The 11,110-nt window shown below is 46.5% G+C and overlaps 1 protein-coding gene across 1 annotated transcript; it reads left to right on the top strand.

Annotated features, from left to right (window-relative positions):
* The first annotated feature begins 1,474 nt into the window (after positions 1-1,474).
* LOC145713739 (nuclear RNA export factor 3-like) lies at positions 1,475-9,538 on the top strand. The gene is given in 17 exon segments (XM_081792605.1): positions 1,475-2,657; positions 2,871-3,024; positions 3,672-3,755; positions 3,848-3,952; positions 4,077-4,157; positions 4,715-4,822; positions 4,996-5,099; positions 6,885-6,921; positions 7,272-7,340; positions 7,426-7,481; positions 7,621-7,724; positions 7,845-7,905; positions 8,020-8,137; positions 8,231-8,273; positions 8,746-8,818; positions 9,348-9,467; positions 9,469-9,538. Coding segments are annotated over 17 exon segments (1,407 nt in total). The 5' UTR covers positions 1,475-2,637.
* The last annotated feature ends 1,572 nt before the right edge of the window (positions 9,539-11,110 follow it).

The raw sequence follows: 11,110 nt of genomic DNA, 5'->3' as shown, positions 1-11,110 counted from the left end.
ATCCCCAGAGGTTACAAGGGTTGCTGGGTCCCTTCCCCCACCCCACCCCACAGGACACCCAGCCAACCCCCTTTTAGAGAAGGGGTGATGAGGGCCCAGGCTCACTCTTCTCTAATCTCTTGAGGAAATGTGCCAGGTGGGCCCTGACATTCCCATCCCAGTTCCACATGGAAAAACTCCCCTCCTATGGAAGTGGTTAGGCTCAGGTGGATTTTTTTTCACTGATTGAGGGGATAGATCTGATTTTATGTGGTCCTCACAGGTCCACAGTTTGGAGAGTGGCCTAGGTTGGCCACGTGCGAGGAAAGGGAGTTGGGGGTTGCTGTAAATTAATATTCTTTGGATGCCTACTACAGGTGAAGGAGTGGCAGAGAACACCCCATTACCCTTAACTCTTACATCAACTATTCAGGGTAGATTGTATTACCCCCATAGAAGTTTCTTGAGGCTTGCTTTATAGCCCAGCACATGACTTATTCTGGAATGTTCCACGTGTAATGGTTATTTGCACTGTTCTATGTCAATTAAGTACATTTATTAATTTGCTTTATTCTCATTTTAAAATATTCTCCACCTAGTGGAATTTATGTCTGCCATTTTATGTGTCACTCAAGGAGGTGTGTTAATATTCCTGCTGTAATCGTGAATTTATCCATTTATCTTTTTACTGTCACTGTTTGCTCTGCACATTTTCGCTCTGTGTTAAGACACGCACACAAATTTAGGATTTTGTATTGATGGCTTCTTATTGCATTGAACCTTTTATTATAATGAAACCTCCTCTTTTCTCTAGTAATTGTTTTTTTCTTGAAAAAAAATACCTTTCTTTTTAGTAATATGGTTATACCAGCTTTTGGGAGGTCAGTAAGTAAATGCTACACATTTTGCCAAGTTTTTTTTTTTTTCCAAATTTTCTAGATCATTAAATTTTGCAGATGTTTCTTTCAAGGAGCATTTGATGGAATGTTTTCCTTCCAGTCTCATAATATCTGTGTTTCTGTTTGGAATATCCAGTCTGAAACTTTTAATGTAAATATATATATATATATATATATATATATATATATATATATATATATAACTTGTTTTTTGTATGCCATATTGACTGCACATGTATTTTTATGTCAATATTTTATTTAATTTATTTTAATTTTTTATATAATTTGTTGTCAAGTTGGTTTCCATACAACACCCAGTGTTCATCCCAACAGGTGCCCTCCTCAGTGCCCATCACCCATTTTCCCCTCTCCCCCACCCGCCATCAGTATTTAAAAGTCTCTTATGGTTTGCCTGTCCTTTTCCTCTCCTTTCTTTGAAATGACTTAATACTGTTTTTTGTTTGTTTGTTTGTTTGTTTGTTTGTTTTTAGTATTAGATTGTTACCTCATTTGGCTAGACAATTAAACATCCCTTAGCCATTCTTGTAGTGTTTACCTTTCTGACTATAATGTAATTTTTGTTTTCCTTTTCACAGTGTGATGTGGATTACTTCTTTAAAGCTCTTCAGACAATGAAGGAACTTTGGGACACTTTGATTCCTCTCACCCTCTCCCGATGTATTGCCATGAATTTTAATTCTATGTATATGTAAACCCCTAGAAGAAATTAGTGTCATGGTGCTATATAGTCAATACTCATTTAGACTTGCCTACATATTCACAAATGCCATTAGTCTTTCTTTCCTGCATCTGTGTGCCTCCATCTGGGATCCTATTTCTTCTCCCTGAAGGAGAACCTTTAATATTTCTTTTAGTTTGATTCCTCCAGTCACAAATTTTCTCAGTTTGTGCTACATTAACATCACTGTGAAATGTACATCTTTTCTTTAGGAATGTTTTTTCTTAAAGCATACTTTGTCTCCTATTAGTATTGTTATACTGACTTGATTATCCTGTTACTTTGGGAAACTTCTCAAGCAAGATTCCATCAAATGCCACTTCTCCGCATTTCCCTCTCTTTCATTCTGGGGACATCTCCTTTAATTCTCTCCCCCTCTCTTTTGGTATTCTCCATATTATGTCTCTCTAAGTTTTTCTGGATATTTTCATCAGATGTAACTTTCACTTCTCTAATTCTTTTTTCAGGTGGGAACTCACCTTTGACCTGTGAACCATAGCACCAAACTTTCAGCATTGATTTGGTTATCCCCCTAGGGCAGAGAAGGGAATTGTGAGTTAGAGATGATAAGCAACTTGTCCCTGGTCACCTAGCCTGCAAAGGGCAGAGCAAGGGCTGACATCACAGGTTAAACCCTAGGCCCAAACCCTTTCCTCTGTGCTTTTTTTTTTCTCCTTGGCTGTGAATGCTCCCCACTTCTCATCTCCCGGGCAGTGGAGCCCCAGAGAAGTCTTTCAACCTTATTTAGCACTGTGCTGAATTTCATTTTAGACGATAAAGTCAGTGATATTTCTTCATTAGCCATGATGTTTCCCCGGAACCTTTTGTGATATTGGAACCATTGATGTGTTATTCTCAATTTCAGGGCATAATAACACAGGTAACTCCTTACAAAGAAGAGCAAGATGCTCGGGTATTTACCGAAGGAGGTATAACAATTGGTCTGGGCATGTCCGTTCTGGCATTGATTCTTCATCCCACCAGCAGCAAGATGGAGATCCAGCAACAAATGACAGTTGCATGAGCACCCGAGGAAGATAGTAAGTGACCAGTCACCATAGCTGAAATGTACCAGCCAGTGGAATACATAGCCCTGTAGCTGAAGATGCTGTTCTCTTCTTCAACCTGGAAGAGTGCAGGATGATGGAATCAGGTTAATGGTTGAGCAAACTTTATTGTACAGTGGGGCGAATGTGTAATAGAAGACTTTCCAAGCATGTGTGGATTACTTCCTTCTCTCCACTTCCCCACAGTGCCCCCTATGCCATTCCATCCTGTCATTGGAGAGGCAGTTTTCAGATGCAAGACCAAATGCAAGCTAACATGGAGGGAGAGCAAAAGGGTCCAGAGACAAGAATGGAGGGGGAGAGGCAGGATGAGACCTCCAGGAGCTGGTTCAAGATCACAGTGAGTGTCCTGGCAAAATGAACCCAGTGTGCAGAAGGAGGTGAACAGAGGGAATTATGCTGGACTCATATAGAGATGCTAGGTACTTTTCTGGGGGAGAGGAGTGGGTAATCCGTCTTTTTATTACTAGGAGTTAGCATCTTAGATCAGGTAAGGGCAGACTCAGAGAAGCAATGTAAAGGGAACAGATTGACTAAAGGGAGAATTGGGTAGGTTGTCTAAGAACAGAGGAAACTACAGCCAAGGAGAAGTAGCAGCTCCACCCTGGAAGTCTCAGTTTAGCTCAAGCTGAGTGTGGGAGGGGGTCGAGTCTCCAGGGTCTCTGTTGGAGAGACAGACTAAGGCATCCTTCCTTGAGCAAGGATCACTTGGAACTTTATATAAGGAAGTTCATGCTAAATATCTTAAGTTGATTATTTGAAGAAAGTGTTTGAATGGAAAGAAAGGTTATTTAGGAAATCCATGACTGGTACAAAAGTTCACAATAATGGATATTGTCCTATCATAAGAAATTATTTTGAAGAACCCCCCCCCCCCCCCACACACACAAAAGGTGTGAAAGGAAGACATGCTTGAGTTTTATCTTAACCCTGGGTTCCATTGTGTCAATCTCTTCTCCCATCTCTTCTCCCATTTCTTACTCTTAGATTCCATTTGGCATCAGATATGATGAGAAGTGGCTGCTGAATCTGATTCAGAAACAATGCAGTGTCCCCTTCACCCCAGTGCAAGTAAGAGAAGACAGTGAGGCAGATGGGAAGAAACAGGGCAAATGAGCAGTGGCTTGGGTCTCATATTCTTTCTTTTGCCATTCACCCTACAGTTTCACTATGAGAAAATGCAGGCCCAGTTCTTTGTTGAGAATGCCAGCAGTGCCTTCGCATTGAAGAGTGTCAACGGCAAGATCTGGAATGAGAATAATGAAATGGTGTGTGTCAAGGGCATGGCCAGGGCTAGTTAGGGGCAAGATGGCAGGACAGGGGCAAGGTCTTGCTTGATCCCAAGGATCAGATTTCCTGGTGCTTACTCAGCCCCTCTTGGGTTCCCTACAGATATCTATCTTTGTCCACCCCTCTGATGCACCCCAGCCTGTGAAGAAGGAGCTGAAGCCAGAAAATGTGGATCAGATAAAGGTAATGCAGACCCAAGACCAGCTGTGAATCTATATCCAGACCCATATCTTCTTCCCACACCTATTGCCTCCATCCCCCATCTCTACCTCAGACTCAGAGACACTGACCCCATCTCTAACTCTGCAGTTGACCACAAACAAAAGATGTGTAGTCTCCTAGCAATCTTTTAACATCCAGAAAGTCCGCTTTGCCCCTGGTATGTCTACAGAAGTAGTTCTAGGGCAGGTAAGAGCAGAGAAGCCTGTCTGGAAAGGAGACTTGGGGATGGTAATGTGGGGAGGGTAACCTGAAGCTGTAACCAGCTGGGCCTATCTCAGCCTTGTGATTCCCTCCCCTCGGCTTCTCGGAGACATGGTCACCCGAGATATTGAAATGGTACCAAATCCTAGAAACAGCATGGCTGCCTCCCGGCAGACTCATGAAAAGAACATGTTCAAGGTGAGAACTCAGGCCCAGTGCTGGGATTGATGGCAAAGGTGGGAGATTAGGTAGAAGAGGCAGATTGGTGTCAGATAACCCCTGTTGGGGTCCTCACTCTAACACTTTCCTCATCATAGCTTTTGCCCTCGAACCTGAGCGACAAGAAACCCTACCAGATGGATGGCCTATCCAACACTATGCAGAATGCCTCCAGCATCAAGGACTTGAACCTCTCCAACAGTGAGGTAAGGTGTGGTACCCAGATCTTTCTTTAAAAAGAAGGTGAGAGTGCTCATGGGGTGGTGGCGAGAGTCAGGGAAGTGGATTTGTTGGAAAAATAAAGGGCCGGGGGTGCAGGGTCATCCTGGCCATCTTTCTCTGATCCTTGCATTTCCTTCCAATAATTACTCCCCTGAAGTCTGCAGGGGAGTTGGACAAGGGCAAAAGACTGCAGCGAGAAGACATGAGTGCAAACAGAAGCCCCTTGTGCACCACCTTTCCCAATAAATCAACCAACATAAGGTCAGTTATACTCTCCGTCACCCTGTGGGACTCTGAACTATGCCTGACGGTGCCTGCTTGGAGGGGACAGCATCCCTGTTCCTCTGCGAGGAACAGAGGCCCTATGCTCTTCTCTCTCTGTCCCTCGCCTGTGCTTAGGGGTCTCCGTTCCTTCCTCTGACCCTCTCACCTGTTTGGTCTGAGGTCTGTTTGCTGGCTATCTACACCCAGCCTTCTCTAGCATGCCCTCCCCAAAGTGTGATCCACGAATCAGGGTTCCCCTTCCTCACTAGGACCAGAGTGACTACTGTGCACCACATGCTGTGACCTGGACTGACAAGGGTCCTCCATCCAGGCCAGGGCCTCATGCTGAGACAGGCAGTCCTGCCTCCCTGCTTAGACAGGGATTCCTTCCCTTGTTCTGAGAGGGACCCTCCTTTCCTTGAACCAAATGTATCCCCCCTCTTCCCGTCAATTCCAGGCAGCCATGGTGGCTTTCCTGCCCACGCTGAGGGCTGAGGTCCTGGGGGGCTGCCATCATGACATCTGTTCCTCTGACCCAATGCCAGGAGCTGGGCCCTCCTTGAGAGAAACCAGGGTTCCCTGAGTCAGGGGGCCAGAAATGGGAGACTGCCAGGGAGCAGAGGGCTTCCTCAGGCAGGAATGGAAGGCAGAGAGGAGAGGAGCTTGAGGAGATGAAGGACAAAGGACAGGCCTCTCAGAGGCACCACCCCCTTCCCACCCCACCCCCACACGTCACATCATCCAGACTGTTCCTTCAGTGGAGCCCTGGGTAGCCTGACAATGGGTATAATGCCTCAGGCAAGGAACCGAGTGGGACAGGCACGTGTGCACTGGGGCAATCAGGAGGGAAGGTGGTGATCATAAGAGGGGGGACCACAGACCTTCAGCCCCATGTTGACCTGGGGATTGATCCTCTACTCCTTCTGGGGAAGGTCTTCTGCCCCTGTGGCTGCCCCATTCCCCATGCCCAGCTCAGACTGAGCTCACACAAGTGACAAAGTTTCAACCAGCATCCAAAGGGCCCCCAGCCCAACACCTACCTCGGATGTCAGGGCCAGCCAGGGCAGATGAAGGAATGCGCTGCAGCTGGGGAGACATTTCCCCCTTCTTTTCTCTTCCTCCTTGGCCCCACCACCATGGTAAAGCTTCATTCTTTTCCCTTTGCTTTGCTTTCTCTTCCTCCTTTGTCTCTACTCCCCTGTCTCTCTCACCTCTCCCCTCCTTCCTTCACTCCTTCTTCTGTCCTCATCCCCATTCCTCTCCCTCCCTGTCTCCTGGGTCATGCCTCACTCACCTCCGTGCCCCAGCATTCTGGGCCATCCCTGGGGGTGTCATGGTCCTGCAGAATGCTGGGCCCCTAGTGAGGTACCATAACCCTGGGCTTTCACCCCATTCCCTCTTCTCTCTGGAGTATTCAGTGGGGGCCTAGAGGAAAGAAGGGAGGCAGGGAGGGGAAGGCAGCCCTGGACCCTGGGATCCAAATGTTGCTTCTGGTGAATCTGGAGATGGGAGTCAGGATAATCTAGGTGGGAGCCACCCAGGGGGAACGGGAGGGAGGAGGGGGTCAGGCAGAGGAAAGGAATGAGAAGGATGGGGAGAGAGAGTGTGTGCTTTTCCTCTAAGTCAGCCCACAAGGGAGGTGCCAAGGGCCCTGCAAGCCTGGGGCACTGCGGTGTAGGTGGGACGTACTGGCCATGTGTCAGGTGTAAGTGTGCTTGCTCCCATGATGAAGGACACCTGCAAACCTTCACTGACTTTTCTGTTTTTTCTGGATTTCTGCAGCTCCATCCTGGAACTGTTTTCCAAGTTATTGTGCCTGGTAGGTGTATTCTTTGATCATTGAGTCCTCTACTGGCACTGATGTCACCCCAAACCTGCCCAGAGGCCATTTAAGTCTTGAAGAAGTTACAATTTTCATGACCCTTAAACCTCATGGATGTGCAGATCTATGTGGAAACCCAACAAGGGCTCCGGATATCCTTCAGCCACGTTCTCCACAGGCAGCAAGCACCCCAAGACAGTGATCCCAAATGTAGCCTTGCCCATGTAATCTGCATATCCCTTTCATATCTGACCTCTGAGGCTCACCGTCTCCTGGGCCCATCCTTTTCCTGATTGTCCATAATCCGCTCCTGGTCAACAACACTCACTTCCTCTTCCTTTCCCCAGGATGGCCAGGAGTCACCTTCACCAACCAGCGTTGGTATTGCAGCCCACAAGAGGTTACCAACCTGCAAGGTGAGGAGGGCAGATCAAGCCGGGTTTTGGGTGGTGTGTGAGGAAGGGATATCAGCTGTGGTCCTGAGGGCTGTTGTGATTTCAGGGAAGCTTCTTTGGATCTGATGCGCTGAAGAGTCTGGTCCTGCAATTCCTGCAGCAGTAAGTACTCCTGGGAACCTGGGAAAGTGGAGGGCTAGGATGGGTGAGGCCACTCAAGCTCAGGACTGCTGACTGTGTCTTGAAATCTCATTTGAGGTCCAGACCCCAGAGAGAGACTGTCCTCATTGTTTCCCCACAGGTACTACTTGATCTATGACTCTGGAGATCGTCAGGGTCTCCTTGGTGCTTACCACGATGAGGCCTGCTTCTCCCTGACCATTCCCTTCAACCCCAAGGAGCCAGCCCCATGAGTAGCACAGCTCAGACTCTGTTCATGGGCTTTGTGGCTCCCAGCAGACACAGGGAAGCTCCTGGAAGCATGCACACTGGCCAGACCACCACTCCCTGTTCCTCTTTCTCTCCCTAGAAGCAGCTTGTGCAAGTACCTCAAGGAAAGCAGGAACATGAAGAAGGTCCAGGACCCCTGTGCGTGTGCAATAGGGGAAGATTGGGCAGGGGAAGGAGATGTGAGGGGCTAATCATAGGACCCTGGGTGTGGCAACCCCTGACCTTCACTTGCTTCTCCACCCCCCCCCATAAACCTGCGTGTTCAGCTGCTGAAGCATACAAAACATGACATTGTGCACTCCCTCTGTGTGCTGCCCAAAACTCAGCATGACCTCAGCTCCTTTGTGGTGGACATATGGTGCCAGACGGTGAGCACCTGCTTCCTCCCAAGGGTAGCCCTCAGAAAGCCACAGGTGGGTAGGAAGTGTAGGTGACTTAGCACCTGGGCTCTTCCCTTTTAGGACTTGATGCTCTGCTTCTCTGTCAACGGAGTGTTCAAGGAAGGTGAGTGTGTGTAGAACCTCCTCCTCAGCTGCCCCACTGCCCCTTCCTTGGTGGTTGGGCTCCCTCTCAGAACTCTCCCAGCTTCCCCGATTCCTGCTGTGTTCTCCTGTGCTCACTCTGTCTTCAAACCACCCTGGTCTGAACCAGCTATATGCCTGTCTACCCCACACAGCTTGGGCATTAGGGACACAGTCTGTGGACTTTGATAGCTCTCACCCTAGATCCTTACTCTGTGAACTTGGGCTCTGAACCTGTAAGTTTTGAGGGGTATTCATTGGTCCCAGCACATAGTCGGATCCCTGTCACGGGGAACAGATTGCCTTCCCCATTCAGAACACTCTGACTCCCAGAGAACAATTGTCCCCTCCAGCACGAATGAATATCAAGTCAGACCATGACTGGGAATGCTGTGTGAGTGTGTAAAGCATGTGGAATGCTAAGAGGTGTTGTAATTTGTTTTTTGTTGTTGAAGTAGAATGAATGTCTCAGGATTCTGTTCATGCCTTCACCCGGACCTTCATCGCTAGCCCTGTCAACAATTACAGGTGAATGCTTTGTTGTGGGTGGATCACCCAGTTCAGTATGAATTCAATAGTGTCAGAATTGAGTGGTAATGCAGGTGTTCTCAATGTTGTAGCAATCCACCTGTGAGATCCAAAGAGCAGTGCAGCCTAGTGTTTAAGAACATGGGTTCTGCAATTGGATTATGTGTTCTCTCAGATCCCAAAATTCATTAGGATTGTTACCTTGGTTGAGTCTGTGACAAAGTGTCTTCCTGTGAAAATGGTGATTAGACTGACCAATCCTTATTCTGTTATACAGGGTAATTATGGTTATATAATTGTCCCTGTTGTGGGAATAAACTTATAAATGTAGTAAAGTAAGTGTGGTAGACAATCTTTCCACGGTTGGCTATGTGGGAATGGTTAAGGTACCAGCCAAGGAACCTGGATGGCAGTTATAGTAGGGGTATGGAAAAGATCTTGTTATTGAGTGGAAGTGGGAGCAGAATTGTGTTTGGGGGTGTGGGGTTGTCCATCATTCAGTTGTCTGAGAGTGAAGTTTTTCCTTCAGTCTAAGCATCGTGCACGATGACCTGTTTGCGAGGGACACCAGGCTCAAGGACACCCAGAATGCATTCCCTATCACAGTGCCCACACCTTCCTGCATCTCTTGCCCCCCCCCTCCCAGAAGCAGCAGAGCAGGAAATGGTGCATACTTTCATAACCCAGTCTGTAATGAACTTCCAGTGGTCTCAAAAGTGAGTGCTGAGGGTGCATGGGAATAATAGAAAGTTGGGAGGAACCAAGGAGTGAATCATGGCAACTTGCACATAATTTGTTTTCCTTGTTTATTTCACTCCTTACCCTGAACATTATCCTTTCATTACATATATGGTAGGCTGTTTTATTTTTATGCATGTATATATTTATTTATTTATAGCTAGGCAGTTTTTCAAATTTTTTAAATGTTTATTTTTGAGAGAGAGAGAGAGGTCAGGGAACAGAGAGAGAGAGAGAGGGAGACACAGAATCTGAATCCAATGCCAGGCTTGAACTCATGAACCTTGGGATCATGACCTGAGCCATGGTCAGACACTTATGTGACTGAGCCACGGTGCCCCTAGGCAGGTAAACAACAACAACAACAACAACAACAACAGCAACAACAGCAACAACAACAACAACATTTATTCATTACTTTTCTAAGTCCATGGACCCTATTCCTTTATTGGCAGACAATGTGGTTTCAGGAGTTTTTCCCAGTACACACTGCACAGGGCTCATTCTGCTGCATGTGTTGCAGTAAATGTGGAGGCATGTTTCCATTGATTGGATAGATTGGGAAATGGTACTGTATATTCAAGTTGTCTCCATTTTGGTTATAGTTGATGCCACTTGTATTTCCTCCACCTCAGGTGACTTCATGACAGCCCCTGGGACTACACTGGTTCTTGTTCTGCCTATGGTGAGTACTGGGAATTCATGCAGAGTGAGCATAGTTTGGGTAGCCTGGGGATGAGACTCAGGGCTTGTGGCTCTGCTGATTTCCCAACTCCCTCCCTTCACTCCTTCCAGGCCAAACACATGATCCCAGAGGAGGTGCTCATACAGACTGATCCAGGATATTGAGAATACAACCCTGACAAGAAACTCTCAGGTGTCGTCATCTTCATCTTCATCAGCTTTGTTGTGTTTCTCCTTCTGTCTGAGTATATCCCTGTGACTGAGCGGGAAGTTTACATGCAGCAGGAAGCCAAGTTTTAACTGACACTAATCCACGCAAAAGATCAGTTCTGTGCATTTGTCTCACTCAGAATTCCTGATTCTTTTGATAATAAATGACATTATGTTATGTCAAATCTTTGAAAAATCCATGTGAGGAAGGTCTTATGACCACTGTTCTACTAGGGAGGAAAAGGAAAGTCAGAGAGAGTCGGCAACTCTTGGGACATAGTGGGAGGGAGTCTCAAATCATACACCTCCCAAATTCCAAGCTGTGTGTTTCCCAGGGCCATGTTTCTTCCATGGTGGGGGACTCTGTAACTCTGGCAAACCTTGTAATGGTGTTTTGTGCCCCTAGTATATTAATCACATATTTTTAGGCAGAGAACAGTGTTACATTCTTAAACAAATCTATTCAAAATGTAAAACAATGTATTTGGGGAAAGACAGCATTAATGAGCATAAGATAACCTGAAAAGAAAAAAAAAATGCCCTCATGTATGACTGACTTTGACATATAAAAAAATCAGTAGAGAGAAGGTAAACTGATATTAAAATTGTTATTAAATGCAATAGGAATATCTAAGAAATCAATGAAAAGCTTTGCAAGCA

Source organism: Panthera onca, chromosome X (genome assembly GCF_046562875.1).
Source record: "Panthera onca isolate mPanOnc1 chromosome X, mPanOnc1 haplotype 2, whole genome shotgun sequence".
NCBI classification, from domain to species: Eukaryota; Metazoa; Chordata; class Mammalia; order Carnivora; family Felidae; genus Panthera; species Panthera onca.
This window is presented reverse-complemented; position numbering and strand designations above follow the sequence as displayed.